The 18,902-nt window shown below is 42.2% G+C and overlaps 2 protein-coding genes across 2 annotated transcripts in view; both read left to right on the forward strand.

The window, feature by feature from the left end:
• Positions 1–2,512: 2,512 nt before the first annotated feature.
• LOC109893526 (importin subunit alpha-1-like) lies at positions 2,513–5,702 on the forward strand. The gene is made up of 11 exons (XM_020486775.2): positions 2,513–2,593; positions 2,815–2,940; positions 3,061–3,201; positions 3,386–3,474; positions 3,588–3,853; positions 3,948–4,042; positions 4,220–4,486; positions 4,606–4,839; positions 4,945–5,127; positions 5,244–5,393; positions 5,486–5,702. Exons 2-11 carry the CDS (start codon positions 2,875–2,877, stop codon positions 5,573–5,575), a joined length of 1,581 nt encoding a protein of 526 aa, XP_020342364.1. The 5' UTR covers positions 2,513–2,593; positions 2,815–2,874; the 3' UTR covers positions 5,576–5,702.
• Positions 5,703–6,262: 560 nt separating this feature from the next.
• LOC109892006 (E3 ubiquitin-protein ligase SMURF2-like) overlaps positions 6,263–18,902 on the forward strand; it is a 72,795-nt gene continuing 60,155 nt past the window's right edge. The window contains exon 1 of the mRNA XM_031827749.1: positions 6,263–6,401. Within this exon, the coding sequence (XP_031683609.1) occupies positions 6,350–6,401 (52 nt within the window). The 5' untranslated portion in view covers positions 6,263–6,349. The remainder of the gene's footprint in view (positions 6,402–18,902) is intronic.

Genomic DNA, 18,902 nt, shown 5'->3' on the forward strand with positions numbered 1-18,902 from the left:
TCACCGTAGGGATGGTGCCAGGTTTCCTCCAGACATTGGCATTCAGGGGAAAGAGTTCAATCTTGGTTTCATCACACCAGAGAATATTGTTTCTCATGGTCAGAGTCCTTTAGGTGCTCTTTGGTAAACTCCAAGCAGTCTGTCATGTGCCTTTTACTGAGGAGTGGCTTCCGTCTGGCCACTCTACCATAAAGGCCTGATTTAATTTTTTATTTCACCTTTATTTAACCAGGTAGGCTAGTTGAGAACAAGTTCTCATTTACAACTGCGACCTGGTCAAGATAAAGCATAGCAGTGTGAACAGACAACACACAGAGTTACACATGGAGTAAACAATAAACAAGTCAATAACACAGTAGAAAAAAAGAGTCTATATACATTGTGTGCAAAAGGAATGAGGAGGTAGGTGAATAATTACAATATTGCAGATTAACATTGGAGTGATAAATGATCAGATGGTCATGTGCAGGTAGAGATACTGGTGTGCAAAAGAGCAGAAAAGTAAATAAATAAAAACAGTATGGGGATGAGGTAGGTAAATTGGGTGGGCTATTTACCGATGGACTATGTACAGCTGCAGCGATTGGTTAGCTGCTCAGATAGCAGATGTTTGAAGCTGGTGAGGGAGATAAAAGTCTACAACTTCAGCGATTTTTGCAATTCGTTCAGTCACAGGCAGCAGAGAACTGGAAGGAAAGGTGGCCAAATGAGGTGTTGGCTTTAGGGATGATCAATGAGATACACCTGCTGGAGCGCATGCCATCGTGACCAGTGAACTGAGATAAGGCGGAGCTTTACCTAGCATGGACTTGTAGATGACCTGGAGCCAGTGGGTCTGGCGACGAATATGTAGCGAGGGCCAGCCGACTAGAGCATACAGGTCGGAGTGGTGGGTGGTATAAGGTGCTTTAGTAACAAAACCGATGGCACTGTGATAAACTGCCTCCAGTTTGCTGAGTAGAGTATTGGAAGCTATTTTGTAGATGACATCGCCGAAGTCGAGGATCGGTAGGATAGTCAGTTTTACATGGGTAAGTTTGGCGGCGTGAGTGAAGGAGGCTTTGTTGCGGAATAGAAAGCCGAATCTAGATTTGATTTTAGATTGGAGATGTTTGATATGAGTCTGGAAGGAGAGTTTACAGTCTAGCCAAACACCTAGGTACTTATAGATGTCCACATATTCTAGGTCGGAACCATCCAGAGTGGTGATGCTAGTCGGGCGTGCGGGTGCAGGCAGCGAACGGTTGAAAAGCATGCATTTGGTTTTACTAGCGTTTAAGAGCAGTTGGAGGAGTGCTGCAGATATGGTTGTCCTTCTGGAAGGTTCTCCCATCTCCGAAAAGCAATTCTGGAGCTCTGTCAGAGTGATCATTGGGTTCTTGGTCACCTCCGTGACCAAGGCCCTTCTCCCCCAATTGCTCCGTTTGGCCGGGCAGCCAGCTCTAGGAAGAGTCTTGGTGGTTCCAAACTTCTTCCATTTAAGAATGATGGAGGCCACTGTTCTTGTGGACCTTCAATGCTGAAGAGATTTTTTGGTACCCTTCCCCAGGTCTGTGCCTCGACACAATCCTGTCTCAGAGCTCTACAGACAATTAATTTGACCTCATGGCTTGGTTTGGGTCTGAATACTTATGTAAATAAGGTATTTCTGTTTTTTATTTGTAATAAATATGCAAACATTTCTAAAAACCTGTTTTGCTTTGTCATTATGTGGTATTGTGAGTAGATTGATGAGAAATAAAAAATATATTTAATCAATTTTAGATGTTTAAATGTTTTATTTAACCTTTATATAACGAGGCAAGTCAGTTAAGAACAAATTCTTATTTATAATGACAGCCTACCCCGGCCAAATCTTAACCTGGACGACGCTGGGCCAATGCCCTATGGGACTCCCAATCACGGCCGGTTGTGATACAGCCTGGAATCGAACCAGGGTCTTGGGTAAGACCTTATGATCTCATCAACTAGCTGCATCTATATAATTAGAATTTCCATTAATAGGACTCAAATGACCAGATGGGAGTCCAGTGACCCTTTATCCCCAGTTCCAGGCATTCATGTCTGGATTGTATGCATATACGGAAGCACATGTAAATACTATATTCAGAGGTTGATGTTGATTATTGGTCATGATACAAAATAGTCTGTGTAATGTCTATCCATATATTTTAACAGATTTTAGTTGTCTGGGTTCTCTGATTTTAAGCTATCTTCTGGGCGGTTTGAAACCACTCCTTGAATTGCATCAGATTTAGATATTGTTTTCCACACACAGGCCTAAGCCAAAACACATTTTGAACGGTTATATTTAATAATACAAAAGCAACTGTTCCAACATGAACTTGTTTGGAAAAAATGTTTCTGATATGATACTGATAAGATACAAATTGTATTATGAAGGCATGAGAGTACTGAAATCTCGCGATAGGTCTCTACTGACAACACTTCCAGAGCGCCCTATGATTTTTCAAAACAGTCCAATAGGGTGATGCTTTTAATCGAACTAACCAATCAGGGAGCTTTGTGACAGGAATTTAAAGGTCTGTACAAATGTTCTATGCATTAGCTAGAATTTCTGTAGAAGGACCGGGTAAGTGCTTGTCAAGGGCTCATATTGTGTAGTGGTTGCTAAATATTCGATGTACTGCTTTATTTTGTTGATATGTTACTGCTTTAATTTGTTGATGGGGTTTGCTCGCCACTCTTCCTGGTCACTTGTGACCGATGTAACTTTCTAGAAAAGCCAAACACGTGTTATTGGATCCTAGCTAGCAATTCGTATTATGAAGTTAATTGTTGCATTTCGTTTAGGTGCTCAAAAAAGATTTTCTTTACCAAAAGACTTGGAATATTTTGTCAATTTGCCCAAAAATGTCTGCTGGCAACGAGAACGGTGTCCGTATGGACAAGTTCAAGAATAAGGGTAAAGATGCGAATGTAAGTGACATGTATGCATTTTTTTTTTTTTTCAATGTTTCATTTCAAATGTGTTCATGGCTTGCGAGCTAAATGAATCTGGCTATGCATAGTCAATGGTGGTTGTTGATCACTTTGCAGGAGCTTAGACGCAGGAGAGTAGAAGTCAACGTCGAACTTCGCAAGGCAAAGAAGGACGATCAGATCTTCAAAAGAAGAAATGTGAACACTTTGGTCGACGAGGCAACTTCCCCACTTCAAGAGAAAAGCCAAAACTGTCAGGTGAGTTTGTTAGGCCTGTCTGTTTATACAATGCACAATAATTCCAGTGGCGCACAATTGGGACAGCGTCATCCGGGTTAGGGGAGGGTCTGGCCGGGGTAGGCCGTATAATAAGAATTTGTTCTTAACTGACTTGCCTAGGAAAATAATTCCAATGGAAACAACCTGTTGTCTTAATTTACAGGCCACTCGACAGTGGTCTGTGGAGGAGATTCTTGCTGGTGTGAACAGTAACAACCTTGATGTCCAGCTCAATGCCACTCAAGCTGCAAGGTAAAGTGATTGATGTAAAACTATCTGGAAAATGCTGTATTTGTGGAAGTGTTATATTTTAAGTGTTGGCTACCATAATCATGATGTTGCTTTTTCAATTGTTCTCATTATAGGAAGTTGCTATCCCGTGAGAGACATCCTCCCATTGACCACATCATCAGTGCTGGGCTGATTCCTAAGTTAGTTGCTTTCTTGGGTTTGGAGTCACCCCCTATCCAGTTTGAGGCTGCCTGGGCTCTAACCAACATTGCATCTGGAACATCTGACCAGACCAGTGCTGTTGTGGAGGGCGGAGCCATTCCAGCCTTCATCAGGCTTGTCATATCCCCCCACCCCCACATCAGCGAGCAGGCTGTATGGGCTTTGGGTAACATTGCAGGTAACTCATTCGTCTTGTTACAGTATCTCATCAGTGTATAGAACCCTAATTTGCCATAGTATCTCCCACCCCTAACCCTGCTTTATTCTGTCAGGTGATGGGTCGGTCTACAGAGACCAGGTCATCAAGCATGGAGCTGTGGCACCCCTGCTTAGTCTGCTCGCTGTCCCTGAGCTCTCTTTGTTCTCTGTAAGTATTCTTAGTGCCATTCATAAGTTATGGACAATCACTTGACTTGTTCATGACACGATACAAAGTATTAGTCTTGTTTTTTGGTAACTCCTTTCCTTACTTTCCTCACTGGCCACTAGGAGGTGCTCTAACTCAATGAATGAACACCAAAATATTTTTGTCTTTTCTCTGCAGTCTGGCTACCTGAGGAACATCACCTGGACGGTGTCAAACCTGTGCCGCAACAAGCACCCCTCTCCCCCTCTGGCAGCCGTGCAGCAGATCATTCCCACTCTGGTGCGTCTGCTGCACCATGATGATAACGAGGTGCTGGCAGACACCTGCTGGGCATTGTCCTATCTGACAGATGGGCCCAACGATCGCATCGAGATGGTGGTGGTTCAGACTGGCCTGATCTCCCGCCTGGTGCAGCTGCTTGGCTCTGGGGAGATCTCTGTTGTGGTATGTGTCTAGTTATCCTCTAGAGGTGGTGGACTGTCATGTAAAATTATTAAGTTGTCACCATTTTTTTTCTTTTTTTTTAACCCAAGTGCCCACTGTCTTTGACCTGTCTCCTTCAGACTCCTTCTCTGCGTGTAATTGGAAACATGGTGACTGGCACGGATGAGCAGACTCAGGCTGTGCTGAACGCTGGGGCCCTCTCTATGTTCCCTGGCCTACTGTGCCATCACAAGAGTAACATCCAGAAGGAGGCCTCCTGGACCCTGTCCAACATCACTGCAGGGAGAGACTCTCAGATCCAGGATATCATCAATGCTGGCCTGGTCCCTCTCATGGTAGATGTCCTACGTAAGGTATGTAGGTTTGTTTTCTGTAGTAATCTCTTATGATTGGATTTGTATTTTCTTTTTCATAACTAGGAATGGTGAGATATTAAAAATAAATGTCTTTCCATACAGGGGGACTACAAGACTCAGAAAGAGGCAGTTTGGGCAATAACTAACTTTACCAGTGGGGGCACAGTTGAACAGGTTGTGTATCTTGTTCAAGCTAACGTGCTGGAGCCTCTGTTGAATCTACTCTCAACAAAGGACAGCAAAACCATCCTTGTCATCTTGGATGCCATCACCAACATTTTCCTGGTAAGGGGACCTTTTCTCCAAGAATTAGTTCATCTTATTACAGTATTGACGTAGGCATTTGTACCCTGTAACTGCAAGATTTGGGTGACTTATTCTTAACTTGTTTTGTCCATCAGGCTGGAGATAAGATTGGTGAAGCAGACAAGCTGTGCATGATGATCGAGGAATGCGGTGGGCTAGACAAGATTGAAGCTCTGCAGTCCCATGAGAATGAGCTAGTCTACAAGGCCTCTCTCAGCCTGATTGAGAAATATTTCTCTGGCGAGGTGAGCATTGTGTAATGGTGACTAATTGAACCTGTCCAATTAGATTTGATTTGTTTCCTTTGCCTCAATTTCTTGCACGTTCTGTTTTCTAGGAAGAGGAAGACCAATGTGTTGCTCCAGAATTGACAACCGATGGCTATGCATTCCAGATCAGTGAGAACCAAAGCACTTTCAACTTCTAAATACCACTTTCTTTCATCTCTACTGTATATGGCCACTGTTTGTCCTCTGTAATAATGGACTTCTATTCTGTCTGAAATGTACATATGTTTTATAAATGTCTGTAAATAAATTTCTTAAAAGAAATTCCAACTGCTGTAATTTGTTTGGGTGGAATGGCAATACATTCACTTCCAATTGAATATAAATCTTTATAGCTTCCACCCTCTTCTTTTTGTAAACTATATGCAAAGAAACACTGTTTTTGCAATGGTATCTGGACTGTTAGACTTTTTATTTTTAACTTTAATTACCCTAGCGATCCGAAATGTCACTTGTCTGACAAAGTTTTATTTTCTCGGTCATTAGCATTGTAGCATCAGATCATTTCATTTTTAAGCCAAGCCGTACAGGCAGATGTTTCCATCCCCATGTCGTCATTTACTTACTAGCCTCCCTGAAGTGGGCTCTGCACTGAAGGGTGTACGAGCTCAACAGTTCAACTCTCGTCTGGTAGGGAGGCGGACTGAATTCCAATCGTTCCGAAGCTGAAGAGTGAACTCCGGTCGCTTGCTTACTCAAAGTAATTAGTCGGCCAGAACCCCGATTTGCAAGAGTATTTGGTCAATCAAATGCACTCTGCGGCATCCTAGCCAGTAATTGGTTGATGTATGTGCGCGACAGTGTGTGATCATGATGGCAGCAGTTCTGTCTACATCCGGGCAACAATGCCTTCACTCCGTTATTGTTACTTCGGTCTGAAACTGGTTAGTCTAAAATATTAAGCTGGAAGCAAGATGTCTAACCAAGGAGTTCGGCGAAATGGTCCGGTTAAACTGCGTTTAACAGGTAAGAGACACAATGTTGAATGTTGTCCCTACGCAAATGTGGCTACTGTAGCTAGTTTGTGTCGCTAGCCCAGCTAACGACGTTAGTTTGCAGGAAAACGTGTGTTCGAAAGTGTGCTTGATGTGGTCTAAAAGTTTAGGCGCACTTCAATATTTCGAGTAGGGTACGTTATGTATGTAGCAAATTAAACAAACTAAGCTAAACGACAGCTAGCTATATTAATTTAACGTTTCAGAAATTTAACGCGTGCCAAATTAGACAGTTAGCTAGCTTAACGTTAGATGGGTGTCTAACCAGCTAACATTAGCACAGGCAAAACAAAAATAATCCGCCTGGGATTACTGTTAGTAGCTAACTAAATAATAACTTTAGTTTAATCAAGCATGTTCAACTATTTGATGTGCGCAAGATTCAAATTACATCCACAATTTTGTGTAAGAACACAGTATAGAGATTACCCGGTTTCATTTTTAAACTATGCATATACTTGAATGTTAACCACATAACTAACATTCTCATTAATTGCCATAAATGTGACTTTGTCGTGATATTAATCTAGCTAATAAAACAATGCCATAGCTACTGCCATAGTTACTGTAAAAAATTGAAGCATTATCTAGATGGCGACTAAACTAGATGGCGAGACTATGGCTGCGTTTACACGGGCAGACCAATTCTGATCTTATCCACAATTATTGGTGAGGGGTAAAAGATTGGAATTGGGCTGTCAGTGTAAACGCAGCATATCTCCCAGACAGTCCACATCGTACTGCAAAGTAGGGATCAATTTCCCCCCCAGAATACTGTGGCTATGATGCAAACATCGCTTCAATGTACTCACTAAGTCGCTCTTATTTGATTTGTACCATTTCAACACACAGTGAAACGTTTACATGAGATGACATTGTTTTGACTGGGAGAGGGGGGTGACAGCAGTGGTGTTTGATCTTCCAGAATCAGGGCTGAGTCAAATTCCAGGCCTTTCCATTCACCAGGAAGAGCCAAATTAAATATTTAAGCTAGTGCTGTTTCTAATAAATTAGTGTGGAGCAGGGGTCTCTGGACTGAAGTGAGATCTGCCTGATGGTGAAAAGAGCTGCTTAAATCACCTGTGCTACAGAGGCTACATTTACACAGGAAGCCCAATTTGTGGCAAAATCTGATTGCTCAAAAGACCAATTAGTGGAGAAGATCAGAGTTGGGCTGATTTGTAAATGCAGCTTTAAGCATTGAAAGTAAAGCACATTGAGAGTTCTGACAACCTGTCAATTTGTCCAAATGTGAACTTTTCTGCACAATTTCTACTGGTGGGGTAACCAGGTTTTAACCCGATAGCCCCAGATAGAAATGTTTCCAACGTAATAGCCTGAACTTAAGACAGATTTTGGTCTTTGTCAGAACTACGTGGTGGTCAAGTGAAACACCGTTTTGTCTTTTTATTTTTTACTTGAATTTTGTTGTAAATTGCCCACTGAATTAGTCTGTCGTTCCACTTCGAGATTGACTGCATTGGTGTCCTGGAGAAATAGTAAGAATGTGAATTCACTGTCAAAAACAAGGAGAGTATGATCACATGGACCTCCTTTTCCTGACTTTACACGTGTATTTGCTCACTTAACTACTTTGTTTCATATTTGCTTTTCTGCCTGTCTTCCACATGTCAGTTGAACTGAAGTGTTGATCCCGTTCCGCCATCTTCTCACCAGGGAAGGTTTCTTTTCTTTTTTCTTTTCTTTTCTTCTATGTAAAATTGCACAGTGTTATCCATATGCTCCTCCACAGCCGGACTTGCTCTGGGCAGGGAAGGATGTTTAGGGAGTCAATGCCGTGCTGGTATGTCCTCTTTACTGGACTACCCATTAGTGATGTGATGTGGGGGGGGGGGGGTCGATAGAGGTCGACCGATGCTGATTTATTGGAGGACCAAAAAAAACGACATTGACGATTTTTATTTATATATATATATATATATTTGTAATGATGACAATTACAACAATACTGAATGAACACAACTTAATACATAAAATACATTTAGTCTCAAATAAATAATGAAACATGTTCAATTTGGTTTAAATAATGCAAAAACAGTGTTGGAGAAGAAAGTAAAAGTGCAATATGTGCCATGTAAGAAAGCTAACGTTTAAGTTCCTTGCTCAGAACATGTGAACATATGAAAGCTGGTGGTTCCTTTTAACATGAGTCTTCAATATTCCCACGTAAGAAGTTTTAGGTTGTAGTTATTATAGGACTATTTCTCTACCATTTGTATTTCATATGCCTTTTGGGAGGGAAAAAAATCTAATTTCGTGGTATCCAATTGGTAGTTAGTCTTGTCTCGTTCCTGCAACTCCCGTACGTGCTCGGGAGAGGCGAAGGTCGAGAGCCATGCGTCCCCCGAAACACAACCCAACCAAGCCGCACTGCTTCTTGACACAATGCATGCCCATCCAACCCGGAAGCCAGCCGCTTATAGGCACATTAGTAATGCCATCCTAATCTCGGGAGTTGATAGGCTTGAATTAATTAACAGCGCAATGCTTGAAGCACAGTGAAGAGCTGCTGGCAAACGCAGGAAAGTGCTGTTTGAATGCTTACGAGCCTGCTGCTGCCTACCACTGCTCAGTCAGACTGCGCTATCAAATATCAAATCATAGTCTTACAATAAACACACATACATGCCTTAGTTTCCAGCTTTGACCATATTAATGACCTATCATTTAGAAAACAAAACGTTTATTCTTTCAGTGAAAAACAGAACAGTTCCATATTTTATCGAACGGGCGGCAACCCTAAGTCTAAATATTGCTGTTACATTGCCCGACCTTCAGTGTTATGTGATGTAGAATTCTGGCAAATTAATTAGTCTTTGTTAGGAAGAAATGTCTTCACACAGTACGCAATGAGCCAGGCAGCCCAAACTGCTGCATATACCCTGACTCGACATGCAAAGAACGCAAGAGAAGTGACACAATTTCCCTAGTTAAAAGAAATTCCTGTTAGCAGGCAATATTAACTAAATATGCAGGTAAAAAAATGTACTTGTGCATTGATTTAAAAATATATATAATTTATGGCATTGCTGTTTATGGTTAGGAAGACTGGTGCAACTTTTTTTTGCGAATGCGCTTGTTAAATCATCACCCGTTTGGCGAAGTAGGCTGTGATTCGATGATAAATTAACAGGCACCGTATTGATGATATGCAACGCAGGACAGCAAGATAACTACACATGGTTGACGCTATTAGTAGGTTAACTAGTGATTATGTTAAGATTTTTTATTTTTTTTAAAGATAAGTTTAATGCTAGCTAGCAACTTACCGTGACTTCTTGCTGAACTCTCATAACAGGTGGTCAGCCTGCCTCGCAGTCTCCTTGTGGAGTGCAATGTAATCGGTGTTAAAAAATGCAGATTACCGATTTGTTATAACTTGAAATCGGCCCCAATTAATCAGTCGACCTCTAATCGATAGTTACATATTGGGATTTTATTTTTGACTATATCGTTTGGACAATATCGCAATATTTTTGCGCTAGTTGGCTGTACCTTCACCAACACACCAATATTTTTCCTTCATAGCTTATTCTACACAATATTTGACAGATGGAGAAAGGTGTAAACTAAATCATCACTATTTGGGCATAAGATGAAAATATTGTGAAAATCTAATGTGTTTACTTACTGATCGGTGAGTTTGTATAAGTAATGAAGGTCTGCGCAGGAGTCGTGAATTGATAATAGCAGCTTAATAGATGTAGTTGACTTTGACACATTGCTGTTGATGAGTTTGTTATTGGGTAAACCCTGAATGATGAGTTGTTACATGTGAGCAGTCTTGTCGCTGTTTGCGTTCCTCCATCCATTCGAACCAGATGTTGCAGACGGTTGCCAGCTTTTAAACTGGAAAAATATGGCAAGCAATCCGCTAAAACTAACACTTGTGGTGAGAATTGCCCCTTGAATACACAAGACAGGTTTCCATTATGCTCTACAGCTGATCATTCTTAAATTATGTCACACAAACATGGTTAATGGCACAATACATGATCCTGTAAGTAATAAATTACAGCGTTAAAATATGGCTCAATGCGGAGCACATTATCTGATCAGCTCTAAATTGTATTACTCAAACATGGTTCGTGACCAAATGGTATCCATTCCAAACAGCCATAAATTTGTCAGGACACAGCACATGCTAACTTATCTGTTTCCCATAAAGTAATTTGAACAAAAACTGTGGAAGGGAGAAGTGATCCCTCCATTTTAACACTGAGGCCTCTGATCCCCAGCTGTTTTGTAGCCGAGAGCTGAATTCGCCTCACCCACCAACAGATTTGAACAGCACAGACATTGATTAAGAGATAGGTTATACAATACTTAAGGGCCATCTGTTCTTAGTTTCATTGGCTGACCCTTTGTTAGTTGATTCAACTCTTTGTTTAGCATGCATATTACTCTTCTGAGTTTTGCCATGTACAGGAAAGAGGGAAGAATTGACTATGAGATTGTCTAGCATTCTCCACAAAAGCACCCCCCCCCCCTTTCTTTCTGTGAGTCACTCAGTCCTGTTCTTTCCGACTAAACTGCTCCCCTCCCAGTCCTAAGCGCGTGTCACCCCCACCCTCAGTGAGAGAGAGAGCTGTTGTGTGGTGCTGGGTTTCTCTCTGACTCAGTCAGTGGTGTTGGATCTTTCTTTTGACTGGGAACCAGCTACTATTGAGGACAGCATTGAACAAAGCTGCAGCTTTGTCAGGTTTACCTATTGAAATGTCTACATTTTATTTAGTCGATTTATAGTTGCTAGCTACCTCGCTGGGATCTTATAAAATGGGCTGTAGAATGAACACAGATGCACTTGTCTCATTTAAATCAAAGTAGTCCCCAAAAAATTCTTGTGACAATAGGTTATGAGACTAAACATTCTCTCGCTGTACAAATCTGATTGAAGGAATCCATTCTCTCTAGTCCTTAGTCTACCGATTGGGTTAACATGTTAGGTAGTGGGGGGAAACTTGCAGCTGGGCACAGATGGTGCTACAGAGGCACAGGACTTAATGATCCAGAGTTCTTAATGTGTGCAGAGTCTGTCTGGTGCGTTCATGTGGCTCAGCTGTTTTACAGAGTGCCTGTATGGAAGTGATTTTGGTCATCTGGGTGTTCAGATGGGATACATCGTAAATACACAATGATTAGGTACATGTGGGGAACTGTTGTCTTTGTTGCTCCATTACAGAACTGCAGAACAGTTCCACATTTTGCTTAAAGAGAAGGAAAATAAAACAATAGCAATTATTGCGCGTCATTTGTAAATGTTTTTCTTCCCCCGCTGAGGGCCCTACAATAATTGCAATTTTTCCATAAATGAATTGACTGGGGTTGGCTTTCCTGTTGGTTCAGCTGCTCTTCAATGAGGACGCAGGCTTCTGCGGTCACACTCCCAAACCGCTGCCAGCAACGGAGCCGAGGCCAGATGTAGAAGCGGAGTGGGCAGCATCGGAGAGGAAGCTCTTTACAGACTAACACTTGTCCAAATGTCACCCCTGACAGGTGGGGAGCAGACAGGAGAAACTCCCTTTGAGGTTCATAGTAATAATAAAGTGAAGAATTGCAGGACTGTCGGTTGGTCCTCACGTTTTACTCATTGCTGGGTGGATTATGAGGGCTGTCCTCTTTAGTGCATTGAGTTTAAGCAATCAGTCAGTGGTGGATCTTAGGAGAGTGGTGCTCCCAGCTAGGCCGAGCATAGGGTGGTCCATCAGACAGAACTTTATTATCTTCAGTGGTGGATTGTTTTCCCAAATTCAGAGTTCTTTATTGAACTTAATGCAGGCTTAGGTTGGTGTGTGTTTGTGTGCTTATCTCACTGACTCAATACATTCCATTCAACTTGGGTTAATGGATTATAGTTTCCTTGTCTCATTTAGAAACAAAATGCACAGACCACCTCACATTCCCCTTCCTATAGACAGGTGGTTTGTTGACCAACAGAACTGATGCATGCACAACTTTGGGGCAGCACAGATGGCGTTGGCGTACAAACAAAGGATTATTGGCAACATGTAAACCATATTTCGGCTTAATGTTTATTGAAAACATAAATACATTTATGTGGTGTCTCAAATGCATCATTGCAGTTGTAGATTAGCTAGCTAGCGAATTTTAGCCATGTTGGCATAGCCGTAACACAAGTCAAAACACCTCAAAACAAGACAACTAGCTGGAACAGCCACCTATGATTCCCCACAGAGCTACAGCAATGACTAGAAGCTGCCATCTGACCGTTCAAAATCAATACACAGCCTTTTGCCTCTTAGATGCGAGTGCATCATTGTTTCGACATTGTCAACCAACCTGTCTGTCTATACTCCGCTCTGTCTTGCCTCTGTAGCCTATGTTCTTTGAAACCAGAGGGCATCCAATGATAAGCAGGTGCTGAGCGTGCGTATCAGTCGACAGAACATCTGCAGCCAGCCCCTCTCTGATGGATGATTAGTGCACTCCAGGCAGCGGCTGACATTATTTACAAGCGCCCCTCCACTTACTGCCTGCATGTCTGACAGAGGAAACACTCTCCGTACCTGCTCTGCCTCGGGGTTGTCCATTTTGACCACCCCAGTTTCCTATTTACACGGACATATCTGCATTTCACACCGCCGCTCCGAAGAAGCCCACCTGTCAGCTTCCCAAGGAAGACGCCGCCTGGGTGTTGTGCAGACAGTGACTGTTTTCGCTAACTTGAATGTTTGAAAGGGCGCGTTCAAAGGTCCGATGTGTTAACATGGCAGAGCCAGTTAATGGGTCAGAATTGGATTAGCGGTGAGGGGGAGCTCTAGTGAGAATTCATCTGATGCTTGTCTGCAGATTCCTCATATCACTGCTGCCTGAACTGTTATTTTCCTCCCAATGCTCATTCGCTGCCCTTTGAAGTGAAAAATGTCACCTTGTTGTTTTTCAGTTAAATAGTACAGAAAGAGTATTGGATACTTAGAAATGGGATGTGTTCAGTCTCACTCCCTTGACAAATGTAGGCTAGTCGTAATATCTAGTGTCTTAAAGGGATTATGTGAGATTCTGGAAGTACATTTTTTTTTATGTATCTGTGTGTAATATGAAGGAAGTTCGAGGTAGTTCCGCGAGCTGGTGCTAACTAGCGTTATGTTGTATATGTGTAGTGAAATGTGTTGTTTTACAGAGTCAGCCATAGTTATATGGGGCTTCTGGAGCAAATTAGGGGTAAGTGCCTTGCTCAAGGGCAAATCTCTCTCTCTCTCTCTCTCTCTCTCTCTCTCTGTCTCTCTCTCTCTCTCTCTCTCTCTCTGTCTCTCTGTCTCTGTCTCTCTCTCTCGTATCAAACACATTGAAACCATGTGTTTGATACGATTCCACTCATTCAGCTCCAGCCATTACCACAAGCCTGTCCTCCCCAATTAAAGTGCCACTAACCTCCTGTGAGAAAAATATATATATATATATCTCTCTCAGCAAAAAAAGAAACGCCCCTTTTTCGGGACTGTCTTTCAAAGAATTCGTTAAAAAAACCAAATAATTTCACAGATCTTCATTGTAAAGGGTTTAAACACTGTTTCCCATGCTTGTTCAATGAGCCATAAACAATTAATGAACATGCACCTGTGGAACGGTCATTAAGACACTAACAGCTTACAGACGGTGGGCAATTAAGGTCACAGTTATGAAAACTTAGGACACTGAAGAGGCCTTTCTACTGACTCTGGAAAACACCAAAAGAAAGCTGCCCAGGGTCCCAGCTCATCTGCGTGAACATGCCGTAGGCATGCTGCAAGGAGGCATGAGGACTGCAGATGTGGCCAGGGCAATAAATTGCAATGTCCGTACTGTGAGACGCCTAAGACAGGGAGACAGGACAGACAGCTGATCGTCCTTGCAGTGGCAGACCACAAGTAACACACCTGCACAGGATCGGTACATCTGAACATCACACCTGCAGGACAGGTACAGGATGGCAACAACAATTGCTCGAGTTACACCAGGAATGCACAATCCCTCCATCAGTGCTCAGACTGTCCCCAATATGCTGAGAGAGGCTGGACTGAGGGCTTGTAGGCCTGTTGTAAGGCAGGTCCTCACCAGACATCACCGGCAACAACGTCGCCTATGCGCACAAACCGTCGCTCGACCAGACAGGACTGGCAAAAGGTGCTCTTCACTGACGAGTCGCGGTTTTGTCTCACCAGGGGTGATGGTCGGATTTGCGTTTATTGTCGAAGGAATGAGCGTTACACCGAGGCCTGTACTCTGGAGGGGAACTATTTGGCGGTGGCGGGTCTGTCATGTCCTGGGGCGGTGTGTCACAGCATCATCGGACTGAGCTTGTTGTCATTGCAGGCAATCTCAACGCTGTGCGTTATAGGGAAGACATCCTCCTCCCTCATGTGGTACCCTTCCTGCAGGCTCATCCTGACATGACCCTCCAGCATGACAATGCCACCAACCATACTGCTCGTTCTGTGCGTGATTTCCTGCAAGACAGGAATGTCAGTGTTCTGCCATGGTCAGCGAAGAGCCCGAATCTCAATCCCATTGAGTACGTCTGGGACCTGTTGGATCGGAGGGTGAGGGCTAGGGCCATTGCCCCCAGAAATGTCCGGGAACTTGCAGGTGTCTTGGTGGAAGAGTGGGGTATCATCTCACAGCAAGAACTGGCAAATCTGGTGCAGTCCATGAGTAGGTGATGCACTGCAGTACTTAGTATCTGGTGTGGCCACCAGTTGAATTGACTGTTACTTTTGATTTTGACCCCCCCTTTGTTCAGGGACACATTATTCAATTTCTGTTAGTCACATCTCTGTGGAACTTGTTCAGTTTATGTCTCAGTTGTTGAATCTTAAGTTCATACAAATATTTACACATGTTAAGTTTGCTGAAAATAAACGCAGTTGACAGCGAGAGGACGTTTCTTTTTTTGCTGAGTTTATATATGTGTGTGTGTTTTGTGGGGGTTAATTTTTGGGATGGAAAGACACTTTCAGTATTAACTTTAATGACTAAAACCAGATATAAAGTATGTAGAAAAGATAATTGACCTATTTTTTTTCCATAATTTAATCTTTGAGAGCTACCAATCACCAAAATAAAAGGTCAACAGTCAGGGAGAATTGAACATTTCAAAAGCAATGAATTTAGCAGTATATATTGTATTATGTTTGTGTAAAAGAGCACAGCATTAGCCATGGCAAAATGTATACATTTGCAGGAAATGTGCTTTAATACAGCTAAATGTTCTCTCAGCTCTTTAGCAGAATATCTAGTATTTCATGAAATAATCTTGAAACATTTTTGCAGTTATCTCATCTACATGGATATTTTTTTTTGGGGGGGGGGGGGGGGGTTACAGGAAATTGGCTTAGAAATGTTACTTTGCTCTACACCGGCAAGATGGGGGGCCTCTATTATTTAGTTTTTTAAATTGCTGTTGGTTAGGTACATTTTTGCAACGGTTGTGCATTTTTCGCAAATGGGCTTTTGTTAAATCATCACCTGTTTGGCGAAGTTGAAGTATGCTGTGATTCGATGTTAAATTGAACAGGCACCACATTGATTATATGCAACGCAGAACAAGCTAGTTAACCGAGTAATATCATCAACCATGTGTAGTTAACTAGTGATTATGTGAAGATTATAAGATAAGTTTAATGCTAGCTAGCAACTTACCAGCCGCAAAGTCCTTTTGATGCTGCGCTCACGTAACAGGTGGTCAGCCTGCCACGCAGTTTCCTCATGGATTGCAATGTAATCGGCCATAATTAGCATCCAAAAAGGCCGATTACCGATTGTTATGAAAACTTGAAATCGTCCCTAATTAATCGACCGTGCTGATTAATCGGTCGACCTCTACACTAGATATTCTGACCTTTTTCCGTTTCCAGGAAAAGGTGGTGGGGTACCTAGAATGTTCCTGGGCTCTGCTGTAAACCTAGATTGATGTGATTAACCCATACCTCTCTAACCTTGAGCAGATAGGGGTCTCTAAGTCACCAGTGTTATGGGATGCTTGGTGTGAAAACTGCAAGGCACTCACAGCTGACACAAAGCATTTGTCTGTGCCCAGCCTGCCGTTGAGCCCTTGGTCCTCTGAGGAGATAGATCACGAGGTGTTTATATTCACACCAGACTAAAGTTGAACAAATATGCCAAGGCTTCCTGTAAATGATTTTTGCATGTGAGCAAAGCGGATGGCTGTTTTAAAATGTATATTTCTGAAGACTGCCATGTCCGGTAGTTGGCTAGTTAGAAAGTCACCAAACATTATGCCCCTTCTCCTTTTTAAATAGAATTACACTTAATTCAGCAAGTATTTTTTGCTGTTTGACTGTCTTAAGGACGGCCAGGTATCCTTCTTTTAAAATGGCTGCATACACGGTCTCGTTGAGAGGACTCAGTTAACGCTGTTATTACAGGGACTACTCTCAACATGATTGCACAGCCTTCAACTCATCCCATAGTCCTAGAGTTATTGGAATTCTCCAGAATGCGGTCGGTAACCTTATCCTTGTAGAAAGACTGTCAGATTTCGCTCTTTTTAACTCGGTGCCTTGTTTGCGAGATTGACCCAGTTATTGTGTAACTGTCTGCTTAATAAGTTGTGGCTTGCTAGGTGGAAAATCATTATGAAAGTACCTTCCCCATCCAGAACCGCTCCATTAAAACAATCGCTACAATGGCCTGATGATTCATTGTGGTTTAGCTGGATCAGAGGCCGCAGACACTCCAGCCAGTCAAGTCTAGAGTATGAGGTCAAGGTTTCAATGTGCATTATCATTCAGATAGATGTGTAATTACAGCCCTGGTCTGACTCATCAAGGGAGGGGCCACAGGTGACTAAAGTGTAATGCACTAGGCTACTACGTCTTACGCCCCAAAAAGTTCAAGGAGCTTTTAAACGTGGCTGTTTTAAACGTGGCTCTAAGCGAGAGCAAGAAATAAGATCTCAAAGTTTTGGCCGTGCCTCCTTATTAACCCCGTCTCCCTGCACACTAATCAGAGCTGCCCAGACTTGGAATGATCTCATTATAGCAGCATGGCACAACTCTGCCCACGTCCCTCAATTGCTAAAGCTGGGACAGACATGACACAATGGTGCTAAAGCTGGGACAGACATGACACAATGGTGCTAAAGCTGGGACAGACATGACACAATGGTGCGTAGACACGTGTTACACACTTCAAAACACCCAGTAAAAGCTGTTTATGGTAGACACCTGCACATTATGCCATTCGCGCATGGTTTTTAATCATGGAGCTCAATGTCTGTCAGCGCCACATACAGTGAGCTCCAGAAGTATTGGGACAGTGACATTTTTTGTTGTTTTGGCTCTGTACTCCAACACTTTGGATTTGAAATGATACAATGACTGTGAGGTTAAAGTGCAGACTGTCAGCTTTAATTTGAGGATGTTTTCATCCATATCGAGTGAACCATTTAGAGATTACAGCACGTTTTGTACATTTTAAGGGACAGAAAGTATTGGGACAAATGAACTTATATTAAAGTGGTAAAGTATGTTTTTGGTCCCATATTCATAGCACAAAATTACTACATCAAGCTTGTGACTCTACACATTTGTTGGAGAACATTTGCTGTTTGTTTCAGATTATTTTGTGTCTAATAACAATGTATGGTAAATAATGTATTGTGTCATTTTGTAGTCACTTTTATTGTAAATAAGAATGTTTCTAAACACTTACATTAATATGGATGATACAATGATTACTAGGGATGCGGCAATCATTTGCCAATACCGATATCCAATATTTTCCTTGCCAAAAAAAACGATACCAATAACCAACATTTTTAATTTTAGCGGCCTTTAAGCATTCTAGTATCATTAACACACACACACACGGACAAAGCGGTCTACGGCACTGCATCTCAGTGCAAGAGGCGTCACTACAGTCCCTGGTTCTGTAATAACACACAGAAATACGAGCCGTAGGTCATTAATATGGTCGAATCTGGAAACTATCATCTCGAAAACAAAACGTTTATTCTTTCAATCTAACGGGTGGCATCCACAAGTCTAAATATTCCTGTTACATTGCACAACCTTCAATGTTATGTCATAATTACGTAAAATTCTGGCAAATTAGTTCGCAATGAGCCAGGCGGCCCAAACTGTTCCATATACCCTGACTCTGCATGCAATGAACGCAAGAGAAGTGACACAATTTCACCTGGTTAATATTGCCTGCTAACCTGGATTTCTTTTAGCTAAATATGCAGGTTTAAAAATATATACTTCTGTGTATTGATTTTAAGAAAGGCATTGATGTTTATGGTTAGGTACACGTTGGAGCAACGCCAGTCCTTTTTCGCAAATGCGCACCGCATCGATTATATGCAACGCAGGACACGCTAGATAAACTAGTAATATCATCAACCATGTGTAGTTAACTAGTGATTATGATTGATTGATTGTTTTTTATAAGATAAGTTTAATGCTAGCTAGCAACTTACCTTGGCTTC

Source organism: Oncorhynchus kisutch, linkage group LG6 (assembly GCF_002021735.2).
Source record: "Oncorhynchus kisutch isolate 150728-3 linkage group LG6, Okis_V2, whole genome shotgun sequence".
NCBI classification, from domain to species: Eukaryota; Metazoa; Chordata; class Actinopteri; order Salmoniformes; family Salmonidae; genus Oncorhynchus; species Oncorhynchus kisutch.

Excerpts from the sequence above, each read along its gene's own strand:
- LOC109893526 (XM_020486775.2), top strand. The coding sequence starts at position 2,875 with ATGTCTGCTGGCAACGAGAACGGTGTCCGTATGGACAAGTTCAAGAAT. Across the intron at positions 4,487-4,605 it reads CTGGGGAGATCTCTGTTGTG|ACTCCTTCTCTGCGTGTAAT; the intron begins GTATGTGTCTAG and ends TGTCTCCTTCAG. Across the intron at positions 5,394-5,485 it reads AGAAATATTTCTCTGGCGAG|GAAGAGGAAGACCAATGTGT; the intron begins GTGAGCATTGTG and ends TCTGTTTTCTAG.